Genomic DNA, 21,094 nt, shown 5'->3' with positions numbered 1-21,094 from the left:
AAACATTAAACTGGATTATGTACTCAAGACTCTGGAGTGGGACTTGAACCCATGATCCTTTGAGGCAAGACAGCTACCACAAAGCCAAAGCTTACTGTTCTACTTACACAAAATGCTTCAATTTACATTACAGTAACAAAATCCACTGAGCCAGTGCACCAAGGAATGGCACATGGAGGTTAATTCAGATAAATGAGGTGTTGGATTTTGGTAAGACAAACCAGAACAGGTTAATTTTAGGGCCCTGGGAAGAGCTGTCGAACAGAGAGACCTAGGGGTACTGGAGCATTTGAGTTATGAGAAGATGTGGCGTTCCTCCCTGCCAAAAAGTGTAGGAGGCTGAGGGGTGATTTTATAAACCTCTATAAAAAAAGGTCATGAGGGGCACAGATTAAAAAAGTGACTAGTTAAGGTCTTTTCCCCAGAGTAGGGGCGGTGCGTGTATGGAACAAGCTGCCAGAGGAAGCGGTGGACACAAGTACAACTTAACATTCAAAAGACATCTGGACAGGTGCATGGACAGGAAAAGTTAAGAATATGGGCCAAATGCAGGCATACAGGACTAGTTCAGTTCAGCAAATTGGATCAGCATGGACACGTTGCGCTGAAGGGTCTGTTTCCATGCTGTATGAACCTGACTCTAAGAATTCAAACTCTTATTTTGGAAAGAAGTGTTCAGTTTTGTCCTCATATCATGGCCACTTCTCAATCATCCTGCCATAAAGCATCACAAAAATGCTTTTTGAAACTCATACAAAACAGTACAAGACAGGAACTGCTTAATAACAAACATACAATTTCAAAATAAGCAAAACCACATTTATTGAATGCTCAAAAAAATTCCAGTTATAAAATGTATGCTTACAAATTACAGACAGAACATTGTATTTTGGCATGTCATTGCCATATAAGAAAATAATCTGAGCAATGAGACTGGTTTATTTGGTGAAAAGACAACATTTTTCAACCCAAGAATCAAATGCAAATTCAAATTTCCTTTGCTTAAAGTGAAAGCAAATACTTACGTTACAAGGGCAGATTGAAGTTCCACTTGCAGTGATATTTACGATAACGTGTTGATTCTATCAAATGCATTCTAGGTACAGCACCTTTTTCATTGAGAGCATTTAGTCTATTCAGGGTATTTCATATTCACCTTCAGATAAAGGTGAGTAGCTAAGGTCTTTTCCAAAGGGTGTAGGAATCCACAACTAGAGGCATAGGTTTAAGGTGAGAGGGAAAGATTTAAAAACAGACCTGGAGGGGCAACTTTTTCCACAGGAGGGTGGTGTCAGTTTCAACAGTTCCTGATATAGCTGATGGCGATGCTTTGGTAGATCATTAACATATGACTCAAACTAACCAGGGCAAAAAAAGGTACTGCACCTTCAATTACACAATCTATACAGTGTTTTACCACAAGTTTAAAAGCGAAATAATACCCTCTTTCATTGCTCAAAAAAACACAACACATTAGTAATTCATGTGAGCTATGAAGATTTATTTAAGAAGATGGAACAAGTAGAGAGAGAAGTCTACTTTTCTGCCAAGAAATCTGAAAGGTAAATTTAGTCATTCGATTTGATTGTAGTTTATTTGTTAGAAAGACAGCTGCCTCTGGTAAAGTTAGGTTTAAATCCTTTGACTTTCAAATGTTGCTGGAAAGGTTAATGACCATGCCCAATAATCCCTGAATGGCTTGTTAGATAGATAATTTGAGAGGACAGTTAATGTCAAATACATTACCAAGAGTCTGGAGTGATTACACACGCACACAGACACACGCACACCCCCATACCCATATACACCAAACCAGGTAAGCACGGCAGATTTCCTTCTCTGAAGGAAATGAGAGAATGGTTGACAGTTCTTAAAGACCTGAGGATTACTAGTCTGGCAAATTCACCATTATGCTGCCATGCAATTTGGCGAGGGGCAGGGAGAGATAGAAGAAAAAAAAAGGGAAGGGAGAGGAAAATGGGAAGGGAAGAAAAAAGGGAGGGGGTGAGAGAGAGAAATTACAAACATTTGAATGAAAAACCTCAAAAATGAAATGAATCAAACTGAATTCCATGTGTGCTTTATGGGTTTCTTTTTAATCAGTGGGAAAAAAAGTGTTTGATTTTACAAGGGAAACACCAGAAACCTTGCAATGAAGCCTTTCAAAGGTTTAAAAGAAACCTCACAGCAACGTGCATCATGATTTTCATCAGTATATTTATATCTTGTTAAAAAAAGTGTGCACATGATTTTTTTTAAAAAATACCATCAACTATAGGTCAAAAGTTTAATATTAAAGCATAAGGCTTTATCTAAAATTCTGTTTCTCAGGCCATAAAATTTCTCAGCAACATCAAATTTAGGGCACTTAATTCTACTTTTCACAGTCAATTCTAATATACTAAGACAACCATAAATTTATGAAAAGCCACTAATACTTTAGACTAGAACTATTAGATACATGTATTTAAAGAAATTCTATTTAATCTTAACATTCAATTTGTATTCAGCCCATAAAAGTAACTGAGAAACAGAATTTAAGTTAATAAAAATGAATGATAAGCATAAAATTTAACCATATATATGATATATTAAATCAAAGTATGTGGGATAAAACATTAGTGTGACAATGACAACTTCCCCACCACCCCTCCATACATTAACTGTACAGGTACAGTACTTCAAAATGTGTCCATCCTTAAAAAAAATACAAGGAACATGATTTTTGCAATTCCACCTCCCACCAAAAAGTATATAACTAACTAACTGAAAACAACTCATGGGACAAAGATACCAAGACGACTACTAAAGGGTTAACTGCAAATTGGTTTTCCACTATTTTATTGCTTAGAATTTCTTAAGTAGCCACACTCCTTGACAACTTTGGTGACTACAAAATAAACAAACACTTTGCTTTGAACATGATTGCGCTACTTTAAGAAAACACTTCAGATTTGCAGTATTTTTTAAAAATCTTGGATAGTGCCAAAATTTATGATTTTGCTGTTATATATTCAGTTGAATACTGGCTACATGATTTATTAAACAGGAGTTTTCAAATTAAGATGGTTTCTGAACTGCTAAACTATCTTGTCAAATTAAGCTTAATATCTGTCCCAGTGTTAAGAAACATTTTTTTCACTTCTCAACTTTCAATTAGAAGGCAATCTAATATGCTACTAAACGAGCAAGCAATTACAAATTATCAGTTAAGTACTAACCAGCCATCAAGCAACGAAAAAAAAAATACAAGCTTCCATAAGCCACCATCCAAATATTAATACACCAGCCAGTAAAAAGTACCCAAATGGTATTTAAACAAAGGATTCAAATAATCAGACACTTAAAAAAGAATGTAACTTCAAAGACACCAGTTTCAGGCTTTGCTATGAAAATGAGAGCAATGCAGCACTTAAGATTAAAATAAAACGTTTGGTGTATTCTGCTGTTTTTCATGCAATGCTTATGTTTCCATTTAATAACTGCATATGATCACAATTCACCCAATTAAAATAATATCTAGGCTCATTTCCAGATCATTGATTATTCAGGCATTTCAACAGTTCACATTCCATATTACAAATTTCTTATAGATCACATATACCAGTTTTAGTACGGCAGTATTTATACAGAACAGCCAAATAAATGGGCAGGATCACAGTAGAAATCTTTTTAGCATGATTTCTGTAAAAGACCTGAGAATTCTGCAGTGGAGTACAGAATACTCCACCCACAGTTTTGAAGGAGTTTCATACTCCTAACAATGTTAATTTTGTCTGGGTACTAGGTTAACACCAATTTGGTGGAGTTTTTACAACCCTTTGGGTTTGAAAAACTGCAGAATAACCAAATTCTGATTAATACACAGTCTGTGATGCAGTTCCATGGTTAAATCCCAGATGTATGAACCCAAATCTGTACACAAGGAGGTCATATGACTAAAAATATTCATCTATTTCCCACCCCCATGTAAAATTTTAGTAACCTCAGTTTTTAAACATCACATTTGAATAAATGTTTTGCCAAAGAAAAATCTTAAAAATACCCCTTCAGAACTCAGGTTTTACAAATTAAAACAATGGTCATAAAAGTACTAGACTAGAATGGTTTTGAAACATTAAAGAAAAACAGTGTACAAAAATATTTCTCAGTGGCTCTGGATAAAAGGGAGTTTTCTCCTGAATGAAGAATAGTAAATTTCTGATCACATGACTGCACATTGTCGGGAAGTGGTCCTTGGGTCACCCTAAAATAGAAAACAGAACTCTTGAGAAACAATTATACAAATCATAACCGACTAAAATGATTTGGTAAATTTAATGTTTATTTACACTCCACTTATTCACAACCTAGTGAGTAAAATACAAATCTGCATTTATGCTAATACCATATTAAGTTTCAATCCAATTCTACCTGGTTGGTAGAGAGATAGTCAAATCACATGACATTAGAGATTTGAAATTCTGCATGCAAAACCAGGGCACATGGTAGCTATTGATTAGGAGGTGGTCATGAAAGCACACTTCAGAAAAAATACTTCTGCAAGAAATGTTCAGGTTCAAAATGTTACTTAATAGACAATTAAAAGTAAAATATTGCAGATTCTGGAAAGCCAAATTGAAAGAAAGTGAACTTCTCAGGAGATCAAGCAGCTATGGTAGACAGAGAAACAGCTTGTTGTAAGGTATGGACTGCAGGGGTCAGTCCTCTTAAGTAATCTGATCTACCTATAAAGTGGTTTCTATTTTGAACATTTGGTAATAAAATAATTAGTGTTAACTATTTACACAAGGAACTTGAAACATGTGGGTCATTAACTCCTTCTTGCCTAGCTGTCAATGTGATGTATCACTAGTGTCACTCATTCTAACCCCAAACCTTATGTTTCAGGGTTCACGTTTCAAGTTTAATGGGGTAGATTTTCAGCTGGACAGACAATCATCATGCCTGTACAGATGAAAGTTGCACATGGGGAGCCTCAAGAATCACTACCTTACCAGACTTGAGGGATTGCCTTGGAAATTGAATCCTTTGGGCAATTCCTCTACATCTGGAGCCTTCCAAAAGATTCTGTTTCAAAAAAAAAAAAAAGACTTTTAATATTCCGATCAGATCAGGTAAAATAGCTACTCAGGAAAAGTTAGACTACTAAATATCTAATTTAATTTGAGGAACTACAGTTCACATTAATGCCTCAGACAACCCTAACCGCATCACGTTCAACCATTTAGATCTCAAGCAGCTAACACTACACAAACTTCCAGTCCACCTCAAATCAGCCATAAATATTTACTTGGCCACCTTCAACCACCTGAACCTGACACACCAGCATCACACTTATATACATACCTTCTATCACCAGGATCTTTAAATTTCAGAATACTTCAGCTTGATTGCTATGTAAAGGGGTTGTGGTTTTTCCTTCTTCTCACTATTCTACACTACAAAAGTAGCGTCAGAATGGAAACGTGGCTTTGCATTTCTGAAGGAAACCCAAGCTGAATATCCTCCCAGAAATGCAGAGATCCCTTGTGTTAAAAGGTCTGGGTCACAGATTGGTCTGAATTTCCCAGAGTGGCAATGTTTCAAGTTAATGATCTTTCTTTCTAACCCAAATGCTGCCAGAAATTTGGTTTTAAAACAAAAAAAAAACTTTCACTTTACCTGTTGGTGGAAAAGATCTTCCTCTCCAAATTCAGCTTCTTCCTCCACATCTTCATGGTAAGTTTTTCGGAGATTTCTTACTGCAACTTCCTGTGCAAGAAGGAAATTCAAGTTAGTATTAAAGTTTTAATTAACTCACCATTAAAGAAAAAAACCACACATACTTCTGCATTTTAAAAGTATTTACTTCAGAATAATTCTGCATTAATAGTTAATAATATGCAGAAATGTCTTATTATTCATTTGCTGCTGCACCATAATTACTACTGAATATTTATACTACTGTTAACTTGACCAGGAGTTAACAAGAACTCTAATTGTATTAGTTGCATGCTGGTGAGCAAATGTTCACTACAGGAAACAGATGGAATTACAATCAAAATATTTTGTGGTTATTCATAAAAATCAATCCACAGAGTGGCTGACTACAGCCAATATTTTGAGATGAACAGAAATTACACAACCAAAAGTGAACCTCTGTTCAGAAGTGATGAGTACTGACGTTTCATACTTAAAACCCATCAGAAATGAACTAAAGCTAGCATTGCTGTAACATTGCAGAAGAGAACAAAGGGGAAAAATAGAGAAACACAAAGTAGTTCAAAGGTCATGAATTCGATGTTGCAGCCCAGGACATTGATGCAGGAGGTTCTTGGTCCTTGACCTAATCATCTTCAGTTGTTTTTTTTTTTAAAAAAAAAAAAAGAAACTTCTCCTTCAAGCATACAACTAAAAGGTCATAAATGGGGCCATTCAATGAATAATGCAATGTTCAGCTCCAACCAAAATTAACTGCTTAGATAATGAAACAAGACCATACCTGGAACAACAAAACCTAGACAAGGACAACATACATAGGAGAAACAATGTCTTGGATAAGTTGATAATTTGTGTGGTGCATATTATGCACACAAAAGGATTTTTACGGAGACAGAACTAGGCAATGCTGCAGAGGTTGAGTGAATGGTTTTTACCACACAAAGATCTGAAGTTCATTTCATAGTCAATGCTGTTTGTTTGCTTAAAATTTGTGGGGTGAAACAGCGAGCACATTTGCCTTAATTTTATAACATTTATTTGACATGCGAAAATTCAGAATTTAAAACACCAGTAGAAAGATGTCTATCAGCTATACCTCTCCATCAGAGTTGACAAGGACAGTCTTAATCTCATCACCAGTGCCCCAGCTATGATTCTTCCACAGAAGGTCAGTAGGAGGACTATGGGCTTTACCAGCATCTGCACTCCAGATCTAGACAAAACAAAAAAGTTAATACATTTTGGACAATAGCAAACCGTTGTCACAGTTTTTCCTTCGAAAAAAGGGATTCAATCACATACTTTTGTGAAACAAGATGGGTCACGATGCTTTAGTTGTCCCTTTATATTGGAAAAGTACCCCAAAGTTAATCCTGCCTATTTTTGGTGATGCTTTCATCTAGCCACCTCCCAAACAGCAAAATTCAGTCAAACATGCAATTTACCTCCCCCAACTCCACGACCGCTAGAATATGTGCAATTGCAGCTGGGTAACAAAGCATCCATACCACAGCATGCTAGCTGCAAATCCAGTTGTTTTACATCAACTCCAGTATTCATCTCTTCCATACAGGAAAAAATGGATTAGGTACACTACCATTTCAGTATTGTTAAGAGTTATTACTCTCACAGCAATATAATGAGAACCAAATTTCTGACAATTAATTCTACATAGTTAAATGATTTATAAGACAAAATGTGCAACTCACTTTGACTTCTTGTCCAGCCTTCAGAGTGTACTTGGGAGTGAATTTGTAGACCATTTCTTCCCCATCTCCAATTTGTCTCTTCAGTCTCCAACCACCCAGTGGCTGATCCTGCAAACAAGAGTGACAGTGAATCAATTATTATATACAGTATAAGTAGGAGGTCTTTCCTAGTTAGAATGGTGGTAGTGCAACACAGTGGAGGGCATCCTGAGCATGAAGACTGGAATTTGTCTTCACAGTGACAGCAACATTAGGAATAGGCATAACATCATGGGCAGATGCATCTGCAACAGACTGGTGAAGATGATACATTTTCCCACTTGTTGGTTCCCTCCTTTGTCGCAGATCCAGTCTATATCCTTTAGGACTTGGCCAACTTGGTTAGTTGTGGTATTGAGTCACTTGCAGTGTGTAGACACTGAAGTCCCCTACAGCCCTTGCACCCTCTGCTTCCTTTAGGTGGTGTACAAAGAATACAACTTCAAAATGAACCACAGAGGCGCAGTAAATGATAGTCAAGAGATTTCCTGGACCTTGTGTGACCTGGTGTCATGAGACATCATGGAGTCTGGAGTCAATGTTGAAGATGCCTGTGAAAACACTCTCCCCACCATACATTGTGCTGCCATCTCTGGTAGGTCTGTCCTGCTAATGGGAAAAAGCATACCCAGGGACAGTGACAGTGACAGTGGAATCTGGATCAGACAGACATACCCCAAGTAGTATTTTTACACAGTATCAGAATGTTGCTGGACCAGTCTGTGGGCCAGCTCTCCTAATTTTGGCACAAGGCCCCACAGGCAAATAAGGAAACCTTTGCAGGGTCAACCTGGCTGGGCTTGTTGTAGTGATAGTAGGAACTGCAGATGCTGGAGAATCCGAGACAACAAGGTGCAGAGCTGGATGAACACAGCAGGCCAAGCAGCATTATAGGAGCAGAAAGGCTGACGTTTCGGGCCTAGACCCTTCTTCAGAAATGGGGGAGGGGAAGGGGGTTCTGAAATAAATAGGGAGAGAGGGGGAGGCGGACAGAAGATGGATAGAGGAGAAGATAGGTGGAGAGGAAACAGACAGGTTGAAGAGGCAGGGATGGAGCCAGTAAAGGTGAGTGTAGGTGGGGAGTTAGGGAGGAGATAGGTCAGTCCAGGGAGGATGGACAGGTCAAGGGGGCGGGATGAGGTTAGTAGGTAGGAAATGGGGGTGACCCCAACAACATCCGGATCCAACGCATCACCCTCCGACACTTCCGCCATCTGCAATCCGACCCCACCAAAGACATCTTTCCTTCCCCACCCTTATCTGCTTTCCGGTGGGACCACTCTCTCCGTGACTCCCTTGTCCGCTCCACAAACCCCTCCAGCCCCACCATACCCGGCCCTTTTCCCTGCAACCGCAGGAAGTGCTACACCTGCTCCCATACCTCCTCCCTCACCCCCATCCCAAGCCCCAAGACGACTTTCCACATCAAGCAGATGTTCACCTGCACATCTGCCAATGTGGTATACTGCATCCGCTGTACCTGTTGTGGCCTCCTCTACATCGGGGAAACCAAGCGGAGACTTGGGAACCGCTTTGCAGAACACCTACGCTCGGTTCGCAATAAACAACTGCACCTCCAGTCGCGAACCATTTCAACACCCCCTCCCATTCCTCAGACGACATGTCCATCCTGGGCCTCCTGCAGTGCCACAACGATGCCACCCGAAGGTTGCAGGAACAGCAACTCATATTCCGCTTGGGAACCCTGCAGCCCAATGGTATCAATGTGGATTTCACAAGCTTCAAAATCTCCCCTCCCCCTACCGCATCCCAAAACCAGCCCAGCTCGTCCCCGCCCCTCTAACCTGTTCTTCCTCCCACCTATCCCCTCCTCCCACTTCAAGCCGCACCCCTATCTCCTACCTACTAACTTCATCCCGCCCCCTTGACCTGTCCGTCCTCCCTGGACTGACCTATCCCCTCCCTAACTCCCCACCTACACTCACCTTTACTGGCTCCATCCCCGCCTCTTCAACCTGTCTGTTTCCTCTCCACCTATCTTCTCCTCTATCCATCTTCTATCCGCCTCCCCCTCTCTCCCTATTTATTTCAGAACCCCCTTCCCCTCCCCCATTTCTGAAGAAGAGTCTAGGCCCGAAACGTCAGCCTTTCTGCTCCTAAGATGCTGCTTGGCCTGCTGTGTTCATCCAGCTCTGCAGCTTGTTGTCGTATCTGGTGCTTAGATCAATGCCGGGTGGTCCAACCAGCTTAAACTCCTTTCATGAGTCTTTGTAGCAGATAGTTTGATATATCTGGAGTAGCTTGCAGTAGAGAGCAATTAGAAGCCAACTACGTTGCTGTAGGTTCACATATTAGTCAGATCATGTAAAAGACAGATTTCCGTCCCTTCATGAGGAGGAAATTAGTGATTCAAATTTCTTTGAGATAATAATTGTTACATGATCACCATTAGACTAGCCTTTCTTTATTTAATTCAAATCTCACCATCTGCCATGATTGGATTCAAACTCATGTCTCAAAAACATTAGTCTGTGGCTCTGGAATACTAAGCCAGTGACATTGCCACTAAAGAAACTACAGGGCTAGCACAGAAAATTTAAAATAAAGAAATAGGGAAGGGGAGTAATATTCTGAACCACTCAAAAGCACTGTTCTTCACAGCATCCAAGAGAATGTAAGAATCCAAATGCTACTGGGGTCAATTGCAAGTCTACAACAACACATCACAAGTCAACACATTGGTGTTTTTCCCTTAATAAAAAGGCAAACCAAACAACTTCACACTTCTCTTCGAACTAACCTTCTCAGATTTATTACTGAGACAAACAAATTTTCCCTCAAGATCAGTTGGCTCAATACTTATCGAACCACTGCTAGTGTGAGTCTGCTGTATACGACTGCTGCTTTCATGAGGTTCTTCTATTTCTACACGCTTGCGTTTGGCTCGGGAGGTGTGAACAGCACTGCTGGATGTAGCACGGGACACTGTAACGCGAGAGGAAGGACTTGGAGACAGCTTCAATCTGAAAAGCAAACAAACAAAAGCTTTGATTCACTCATCTTCTGCAGACTGACGATTGAACAAGCACAGGCCTGATTCCCACTACCTGCATCGCACTTTGTGCGCACGGGCCATTCTATTATGCTTTTTAAAAAAAATTTCTCACTATGCCTACTATGCCCACTACAATGCCTTCTATTGTCCAGCCACAGCAGCAAAATTTAGCACAATGAGCATGCACCTAGCTACACAAAGAGGGATGACAAAGCTTAGATTAAAGTACTTTGCTCCGAGGACCAGGAGAGAAAGCTAGGAAAGAGAAAAAGTGTTAAAAATCGGCTGAGCTGAAAGCACTGTAACCACACACATGAGAATAAGATATTGCTTCAGTTATCTCAAATGTTTTAAGAATAAAAAAGGAAGTTACAAATCCTAGAGGACTGAATAGAAAAAAAAAGACAAAAATTTGATAAATATATAAAAAACAGGTGGAAGAGTTAGACAGACATTCAAAACAAAAAGGTAGGACTGAGCACCTGTGTTCACACAGAACCTAGCTCCACAGCTAGTGGCTAAATACAGATGTTTGGAGGGGAGACTCAAAACAGAAGAGAGGCTTAATGGGAAGCATTTGTAAAGGTGCTGACTGTTGGGGAGTTCAAAAGAATGAGGTAACTTTTTTTGAAATGTACAATATTCTTAGGATAGATGCAGGGAGGCTGTTTCTCTTTGTAATACAGTCTAGAAACAGAAGGCTTGTTTCAAAGTAATGGATCTCCCATTTAAGACAGATGAAGAACTTTGACTACTCAATCTGTGGAATTCTTTACTACAGAAGGCTGTAGAAGTTTGGCAACTATGTTGAAGGTTGAGATAGATCTTATAAAAATCAGTAAGGGAATCAAAGGGTATGGATTAAGGAGGCAGGAAAAGAGTTTGGGTGATCAGGTCAGCTATTATCTCACTGATTGGCAAAGCAGATCTGCTGAAGCAAATGCCTACCTCTGCTTCTATGTCCTATGGATAAGATTGGAATCGAAGAGGGGCTTAAGTCAACAAAAAATGTGGAGCAGTTGTACAAACTGGCAATTAGATGGGATGTGTTATTTGGGATCAAGAAGAAAAAGAGTAATGCACAAATGTACAGTACTACATAACAATTTGTGATTAGATCAATTCGGTGCTAGAGCACAATGTTAACTGGAGAAATGCTAACATGTTCAGGACTAAAAAGAGTATAGAGACATTAGTATCATAGAATAGATCATAGATCATAGAATCCCTACAGTGTGGAAAAAGGCCATTCGGCCCAACAAGTTTCCACTGCCCCTCTGAAGAGCATCCCACCCAGACCATTCCCCTACTCCTGATTCCCCACGTCTAACCCACCTAACCTAAACATCCCTGGGCACTATGGGCAATTTAGCATGGCCAATCCACCTACCCTGCACATCTTTGGACTGTGGGAGGAGACTGGAGCACCCAGAGGAAACCCACGTAGGCATGGGGAGAATGTGTCTGTGTGGAGTTTGCAGTCACCGGAGGGTGGAATCGAACCCGGGTCCCTGGCGCTGTGTGGCAGCAGTGCTAACCACTGAGCCACAGTGCTGGGGCACGTGTTCATGACAAGGAGTGGCGATATTTTAAAAGAAAAAGAAAATGACAGTTTTGAAACAGTTAAATGAAAAACCAATGGGCATACTACGTATCAGCATTTCCAAGGAGGCATCTCTACTAATTCAATATTTCAAACCAGTTTCTGCAGACAGTGCAAACAAAAATCACTCAGAAGACTTCCTTCTGGAATATATTCCCCTGAAAGACTACATCGTTCACCATCTTACTATGATGGCTTCATTTAACAAATTGGGCTATGGATTATATGCATGGTGTACCAAAGCAGGTCACTCCCCTCTCCACCAATTAGCTAAATGTACAGTATTACTGATACAAACATGACTAAAAGTCACACTATGGTCACTCAACCACAACTCCTTCATGCACTGACTCTATTCCATGCCTCACACTACTCATCTAGCACCTTCCTTAATCTGCACTGTAATTATTCATCTTTGCTAATTCCAATTTCCATTCTGTACTATCGTCCTTTCTGCTGTAAAAAGGGTGTCACTCACTATACCATAGAAATTTTCATGGCCACATTCTTCAAATGCTGTCATTTCTGTTAGCCTTGATCACTGATCAGGCCAACTCCAATCCTGCATTGTCCTCTACATCCATTACCTAGGATACCAGGGAGAAAGAATGTCCTATTTTTCAAAGGAAATCATAGTATCTTTTCAATCTGTCAGACTTCAGTGCTCACCTTGTCCATGTGACCCAACTCCTTTAGTCCAACCTGCCTGAGCAACCAAGGACTCAACTTTCCTTTCTAAATATTATTTAGAATTATGGGTAGTTCCCTTTCTTCACTCCCAATTGAAATAATCACATCACTTCAAAAATTCAAAATTTAGGACAACATCCATCTTCTCACTGCTCTCCAAAGTTCTTGAAGTTTGTTTCCTTCTCCCAAATCAGAGCCTGCCTCCCATAGTTTTCTACATCAATCTGTTAATAAAAATTTGGCCACACATTCCAACCCTAACCAGTTACAAGTACTTGCTGGGACTGAGAACATTCTCTTCTTTACAATCTTCAACAGCCAGCCACACAAAATTACCAATCTCTCCTCTACTACCCAGCCCTCCTGGTTTCATTCTTACCAACCCATATCAACACAATTACAGCATCCCTGACTCTTTTTCTTCCCGTCTATACTCACTAAACATTTATCAGCGACACCCTTCTGTTCCCATGTTCCAACATGCTGTTGCTTGCAATTTCTGCAACCAGGGATCAGCTCTCAAGCACAAAAGACACAAGATGGCTGCCAACTTCACCTCAGCACCAAAACTGCATTTGTAAGTCCATTCTTGGATAGTCCATATGTTTCTTCCAAAACCCCAAGATGACCGAGGCCATTCACTATACTTCATTCTACAGCTAAAATACCACACCTTCATCGACTATTGCTCAAGTGATCTTTCGACTGAAGGCAGGGCACAGGATCTTTGTCCAATACCATAGTGGAGTTACAGCATCCAACTACTGCACTGAAACTCACCTACACTGTCGGAGCTGGACTTTAAGAGACTGTTTCTAATAAATTCTTTGGCCAAGTATATATTCTTCTAATTACAGCAGAAACACTTAAAAAACAATTCAAAAATCTTAACGGATGATAAAATTGCAAAGTTTTTGTTCAAGAAAAATAAGGTAAATACTTCAGGAGATTCTCCCTGCTGCTTAAAGTCAGCAACTTTATGTCCAAATTTAGTGCGGGTGGGGAGGGTTCCAAGCTAAATCTCAAAAAATCAAGGTGTTTGGGAAAATTTAACTTACATTATATTAAAATCGGTAAATACTCTTAAGTCTGTAAAATATTCACACTTTTTACTCTTGGTAAGAGAAAATTGAGACTTCAATTCTTCAATATGAAAATGCTTGACCAAGGAGAAAAATCAAAGCTTTACAACCATACTCCAGTTAGATCATAGCTACAGCTACCTCTCTTCCTCGCCTTCCAGGAGTTTACGGTAGGCTTGAATTTCCATGTCAAGAGCCAGTTTAACATCAAGGAGGTCTTCATATTCCTGCAACTGCACCTCCACAGTATCCCTCAGCTCAGCCATTTCCCGGTCTCTTGCCTCCAACATCTTACGATATTTATCACGGTCATTAGCCAGCATCTCTTCCAACTCCCTAATTCGAGCCTCAGAAGCAGCAGACTATGAAAAAAAAGTTTGATTGAAACAATTAGGCTAGAATAATTTGTCATCATTAACACAAAATGTAAGAGATGTCCCTCAATACCCAAACTCAAGCTTCAATGAGAAGCTCCCAACAACAGGTCAGTGGGATTTCATTGCCATACAGTGACCACTAGCAACAGCATTAGGTGTGGCACTTGGAAGGTCAGTAGGATTTATATTATGGTTTGCAAGTGAATTTGTGTAGGGGAATTGCTAATGGGGCAGCACCATATACATTTTTAGCAAGGTTTAGTCCAATTAAATTCAAACTTTTGATCAAAACCTAAATTAATTCTAAAATATATACAAAAATGCTAATGCTCTGTGGTTCAACTGTAGAAACAAAAAAAACCTAGCATTAGCCCGTTGCTATCTCTTTCTGTATACAAGTTATGATACCAGAGCCAGCAATCCATACAATACAATTTTAACAATCCAAAAAAGATTAACCAATTTGCAAATACTAGTTCACAATCCTAATGGGCAATAAAAAAAAATGAACAGTTATTGATTAAGAAAAATGAGAGAACCTGGCACTCTCTCCAGGCTGCTATACAAAATATGTCAATCCTACACTATTGTTGATAGATGTTTTGAACAGGTAAGAGCCTATCTTAAAGCTGGCTAATAAATATAGCCTTTCGAATAGTGCTCAAAATAAAACCTATTCTTTAACCACCATCCCCCTTAAAAATCCAAAAATTATACTGCATGCTTTGTTAATTGCTTACCTGCTTCTGCAGGGTTCCAAGTTGGTAGTTCAGACTCTCAATTCTGAGGTATGCCTCCTGTAGTTCTTCCCTTGCTGTGCCCATAGCTTTGTCATTTCTATCAAATGCTACTTTAGCATTTTCCAGCTATTAAAGTTAAAAACATGCAAAGTCAAATCAAGGAATGGAATTGGAACTGACTTTAAACAAATCTATTGGCTAATCAAAAATAGAATAGATCAAAGCAAGCTAAAAAGATTTGAGATATTAAAAATGTTGGCTATATTGCCAAATTGGATTAAGTCCAGTTACCTTGGCTTGGAAAGTTTGTTCCAAGTCTTCCTTGTATTGTCTCACTTGATCCTCATGCTGTTTTCGAAGGTCTTGAAGGGCCTCTGCCAATTTGGAGTCATAGTCAATTTTTCGTGCAGAGTCCACCTGAACTACACGACGATCTTGTCTCTTCTTAGTTTCACGCACCTCCTATAATTAAGCAGGACATGCTCATTAAAGTTTGCATTAAAATTTGTGTAGTATTTGAAATGAAATGTTACAGATTACAAGAGATCAAATAGGAATTTAATTTAAAAAAAAACACTATAAATTCTGTGCACTTATTGCAGGCGTTTGAGCTGAAGATTATTTTTAACTAAACTTAAAGGTATAATAAATTAGTTATGTACAGGATGAACCAGCAAGTCAAAACGAAAACTTCCCAAATTTGCAATGAGGTAAAAATGTCTTTTCTTCAAAAAAACATAAAAGTCAGCGTTCATAGGTAAACCCAAGATGCAACACTTCGTAATGTATCCAGATTAACCTGCTGCTCCAGAACATAACAGTTATTTACTCCTCTCTAGGTGCTAAAAATGTCCACGGTTCTTAAGATTACAAACAGTACTCAGCCACTAAAACAAAAATTTTGTTTTAGCAACAGCTTACACTCCTACCTCTTCAAACACATTCTTCCTGAATGCCAGTTCCTCTGTCAAGCTTTGACACTGATTCTCCAGGTCGACTCGCATTAGTGTCTCCCCTTCCAACTGCTTTTTGGCAGCAGCCAGTGAACTTTCAGCCTAAAAAATAGTTACAAAAATTATCCTTTGATCAGTCAAAACAGTAGAGAGAGTGCGCAAAACAGCAAGACTCATAAGTCCCCTCACCACGTGCACACACATACACACAAAGCTGTCTCTAGTATGATTCGAAGCTTGAGTTAGGTATTTCAAATAGATCAGAAGACAAAAATCTACAATTGCACTCCTGGGATACTGTGACAATGCTGTGGCTTTAAGAGATTATTCTGTCCTGGTCTTTTTCAAAAAGAGAGATTTTAAGACAGGGGCAATGAACTGTCTAGTTTAAAAGCCAGTATAGTATAGTAAACAGCTTAAGAGGCTTTGGTTCTTTATTTAAAAAAAAAAAAAGAGGAGAAGTTGGAACAATAGAAGCAGCCTGGATAGGTGCAGCCAGCTCTTGCTGACAGGATTTCTAGTTCTTAAGCTTTGAGATTCAGCATCAGTTGCTGTTGGAGGCTCAACCAGGCTGGAAGCTGCAGTAAAAGCTGCTGTGAGTTTTCGCTTGATATTTTTTCCTCTCTGCGCTGCTGGGTTGCATGTGAGAAAATCTGATTTCTGAATCTGCCTTTTTGCAAAGGAGTGTGCTCATGGGATGTTACTGTATTGGAACAAATAATTAGTAATAGTTGATCTATTATTTGGTTGAGTTTTCCAAGCGTTAAATTATTTTAATTTCCTTTCTTTTGTTGTATTTTAACCATAGTGTTTGAATAAATTGTGTTTTGCCCAACGCTGAGTAGTTTGGCCAGACAAATTGCAACTGGAACACCACCTTACATTTGTCTTTAAAATAAGAAACATTAGGTTACCTTCTTAGAATATTTTGAGGTGGTCTGGTCTGGTCCTTGACAATAGGAACAAAAACCTATGAATTTTTAACACTTTCATCCAGCTAGGGAACATTAGTGGTAGGCTGATAAGATGAGAATTGGATCGAGTTCAACCATAATTTAAAAATAAAATCATTAAATAGTTTGTTAACATTGAAATAGTAACTTGAGTAAGTTAAGAGAGAGACTAATCACAGGCTAACAACATATACTGTATGCATACTTTCAACTTGCAATAGCAAGTAAGTTAGATAAATCATCTTTAGGCTCCTCAAAATCAACTGTCTGATACATCATTACACGCCCTATCACAATGGCAAACATTTCATAATTTTTTTTCATTGTAAAACAATAAATAGAAAAGACAAAGTTAACCAAAATAAGATAAAGAAAGGTATGGAAAATTAAATGGCTGGCAGCCAATCTTTCCTTGGCACACCATACTTCACGATGCACAAAAGTTCAATATTTAAAACACTTTTTACAATTTAAGAAAATACAGATACCATCTCCTATTCGATGACACAGCATTTTCAAAAAAAAATGAAAGACCAGCATCCCACTCCAGCCTTCCCCCCACTGCATTTCTTCACTCATGAAGTACCTTAGCAAGCTGTGAGCGTAGATCAGCCAGCTCTGCTTCCATACGTTGGTTTTCACCAAGAGCAGTGTTAAGAGCAGCCTCATTTTTATGATATGTTAATTCAAAATCTTTCAGCCGAGCTTGTGCTGTTATCAGGTCATTATCTTTCTTCTTGTAACTGCAAGAGCAAAATGAGAGAGTGTGTGTCAATAAAGTAAAACTAATCAAAGTTTTATCCGTTCTCTAAAACACATTTTACAACAAAAACAGCAAAATTATAAGCCAAAACAGAGGGACCCATCTACCTAATATCTTAAGTAGAGTCGAGAAACTGCACAGGAAAGCTGTACATAGCACTGGTGGGGGGAGGAGAAGTGGTGGTGGAGTGGAGGGGAGGAAGAGAAAGAGAAAAAGTTGTACGAAATAATTCAAGTGTGAACTCCTGGAGCATCTGTATAGCCTTGCAGCTTTACTTCGGGGTGCGGGGGGGGGGGGTGGAATGCAGGCGAGCGTTCATACAGTTGATTCTTCAGGGTTGTCAGCCTCTTAGTTGACAAAAAACGTACTGCAGCTACACAATCACCTTATCTTTAAAAAAGGTCCATCACAGCAGATGGAGTCATCCACTTCCATGGAAGTTTACATGGTAACTTCTGCTGGAATTCCTATGCTAGCCTACGATAGCAAAGCAAGAAGAACCTCACTTGACTATTTAGCTGCATCCTGATCCTCTGACTGTGGCTCCAATCATCAATTAAAATGCTCCTTCAACATGAAGATGGTTTCTATAACAGCTGGGCTGTGTTCCTGCTTTTAAGCGATTGCCTTGATAGCAGATATTTGGGTTATCAGTGGTTGGTTTTTAAAACCCGTAAAAATCACTCCTAAAAATCATTAGCTGGAATGGCAGGAAAAAAAAGTCAGCAGATGCTCAAGACCAATGATGTCAGGGTTTGCAAAGCAGTTCTCTAATTACATGATTTTTTGAGGCATGGATTAGGAAAGCAGACAACATGCACAATAACAAACTTTTACTAATCTTTATCCTGTGATGCTAATCCACAAAAATGGTTTCAAAGCCCAGTAGGCATGGTCTTTTCAAGGCAATGGTCTACACCAACATGGTGGCAGTGACATATTCATTACCTTGCTTTTCACCAATTGTCTTTTAAAGAGGAATAGTCCAATTTCATCCACATTAATTGAGGACTTGATGGGCAAGGCCATTTTGTAGTCAAATCTGGTGCGGTATCTGCTGCACCCTTACTGCTGGAAAATGCTGTATGTTGCCCAGCCATCCATTGTTGCAGGTGAACTCCTTTTAATGAGAATGATTTTTGTTTCCTACAAGACTAGGTCAAAGATGGGAACATACTGGTTTGAGCCACATCAGCAGAGCTCATTCTTCCTTACTGGAGAAAGTGCCTATTTGTCAAGCTGTTCCAGAGTTTGCCTTGTGCTGCAGAATGAATGAGTGGTTTAATCAAATCGGTCATTCCCTTGCAGAGTATTCCACTTGCTGCAAACTTCACTTTGATATTGCTGTAGATATAATTTTTAAAAAAATGTCATACCAATCTTATGATCAACTTATTATAATCATTTATTCCAATAGGTCATACAAAGTAACAATACTTCAAGCAGGACCTTATTCCAAAAGAAAGGAACATACACAAAAATTTGTTATTTCAGAGCTGCTGTATTAAAACAAGCTATAGTAAGCTGTCTTTTATAAAAACAAACAGCAAAAATAGTTCAGATTGCAACTGTAGGTGGATATTATACTAATCATCAATAATTGCGATAAATCCACTTGCCAAAATCCAGAAATAAAGGGTTTTCTGATCAAACTCCTGGTCATCTATAGAGTAATATTTGCCACAGCAACCTTAAATGTTGTTATAGAAATATTGGTTACAAGTGACATGATCAATATTGGAAGGCTGTCTGTCTGTCACTACATACAGACATTTTACCAGCTGTTACATGAGAGAGATTAGAAAGCGGTTAGTGGTTAATTGTCACTCCACATTCAAAGTGAATCTCAAGTACCGCTGTGATCATGACTGAAAGAAAAAAACCTGCATGTGTGAACAAACATCTGATGTTGTTACAAGCAATGAGAAAGAAAGAAAGAAAGAAAGAAAGAAAGAAAGAAAGAAAGAAAGAAAAGAAAGAAAGAAAAGAAAGAAAGAGACCAGGCAATTCATATCCACAGATCAAAAATGGCACAATTTTTTTTTTTGTTTCCAAATTTAAAACAGAATAGCAGATTAAAAATGGTGTGGAGAAAGAGTGACTGAGAAAAGAATGACCGAGTAACTGATAGAGGGTCAAAAAAAATGTACAAGACTAAAGGAAAATAATGGCAACATTTTTTAAGAAAAGGCATAGACAAATGGTGGAATGGGAAGCAAAGCACACAGCAACAAGATTACACATCAATAAGATTAATTTAACTGGGGCAAATGAATAGACAGTTACATTTTCAACCCACCCCACACCAGAAACATCAGCATGCCCATTCTATTTGGACTTGTGTGGCAATTTTTCTCATCCATTGTTATCACAAAGCTTTGCTAAATTACTTGATTACTTTCAGAATGTTCATTACATATGTAAATCATGACAACATATGGTTCTGCACCAAAAAAACTTGAAACGCTAACCAGCTTCTTGCCCTGTTGTAAATGGTTGTACAACAGTCACATTACTGGGCTACTGAGGCAGGAGCTCAAGCCAATTGATTAATACATCCGATTTATAAAAAAAAAAGCTAGTCTCAGTAACAGTGACTAAACCACAGGGTTGTTTTTAAAAAGAAATCCCTCTAGTTCGATGATATTTACTTGGGGAGGAAAATCTGCAATCCTCAACCAGTTGAGCCTACATTGGCTTGGTCAGTTGCAATGTCATTGGCTATTTATGGGGAATAGCCAATAGCTACTCATGGTTATGATGCCTCCAGCATTATAGCCATTCTTCAAATGCAAATTTCACCAAAAATCGTGAACAAGGACTGTTCAAGCCTTAGAATGGAAGCCTTCACCATCCAAATCCCTTTTCAAAAACTACCATCTTCAACTAAGCAAACTACATAATTACAGGTTATAAAATGATTCACATTGCCTGACAAGCACAGTATCTCAACACTAAAATTCTGAAACTTAGGTACTACAATACATCACATGAAATAAAGATTTCTAAAAACAGAAAATGCTTTAATTTTCTGTAATCTTGTACAGAAAACTTCCTTGATAAAAGGACAAAATTTCCAGGAATTCATTTGAACAGAAAGGTTTATACTGAAAAGAAAACAAAACAATCACAGCACTGCACACAGTTTCCTTGTTTCGGTATGATGAAAAGACAGGAAATTAGCACTTGTTATGTATAGAACTTGATCAAAGCATTCTTCATTTTGCTCCTTTACTAAAAGTTGAACAGGTTGGATTGTTAGCCATTATAAGTTTAAAGAATGAGAGGTGGCTTTATTTGAAGGTACAACATCCTGGCAGGATGAGGCATAAAATGCTGAAAGGGAAAAGAAAAGAAGGGAAAGAAGGGAAAAGAAAAGAAGGGAAAAGAAGGGAAAAGAAAAGAAGGGAAAAGAAGGGAAAAGAAAAGAAGGGAAAAGAAGGGAAAAGAAAAGAAGGGAAAAGAA

At 38.8% G+C, this 21,094-nt stretch overlaps 1 protein-coding gene across 1 annotated transcript in view; it reads right to left on the bottom strand.

Annotated features, from left to right (window-relative positions):
• Positions 1-797: 797 nt before the first annotated feature.
• Positions 798-21,094, bottom strand: part of lmnb2 (lamin B2) — a 30,634-nt gene continuing 10,337 nt past the window's right edge. Inside the window, exons 2-11 of the mRNA XM_020514920.2 lie at positions 17,452-17,608; positions 15,889-16,014; positions 15,251-15,421; positions 14,960-15,085; positions 13,984-14,204; positions 10,213-10,435; positions 7,413-7,520; positions 6,800-6,916; positions 5,665-5,754; positions 798-4,246 (exon numbers count right to left, since the gene is read on the bottom strand). Coding sequence (XP_020370509.2) covers positions 4,205-4,246; positions 5,665-5,754; positions 6,800-6,916; positions 7,413-7,520; positions 10,213-10,435; positions 13,984-14,204; positions 14,960-15,085; positions 15,251-15,421; positions 15,889-16,014; positions 17,452-17,608 — 1,381 coding nt within the window. The 3' untranslated portion in view covers positions 798-4,204. The remainder of the gene's footprint in view (positions 4,247-5,664; positions 5,755-6,799; positions 6,917-7,412; positions 7,521-10,212; positions 10,436-13,983; positions 14,205-14,959; positions 15,086-15,250; positions 15,422-15,888; positions 16,015-17,451; positions 17,609-21,094) is intronic.

This window comes from Rhincodon typus, chromosome 29 (genome assembly GCF_021869965.1).
Source record: "Rhincodon typus isolate 14 chromosome 29, sRhiTyp1.1, whole genome shotgun sequence".
Classification (NCBI taxonomy): domain Eukaryota; kingdom Metazoa; phylum Chordata; class Chondrichthyes; order Orectolobiformes; family Rhincodontidae; genus Rhincodon; species Rhincodon typus.
The sequence above is the reverse complement of the archived record's forward strand: the minus strand, read 5'-3'. Positions and strand labels throughout refer to the sequence as shown.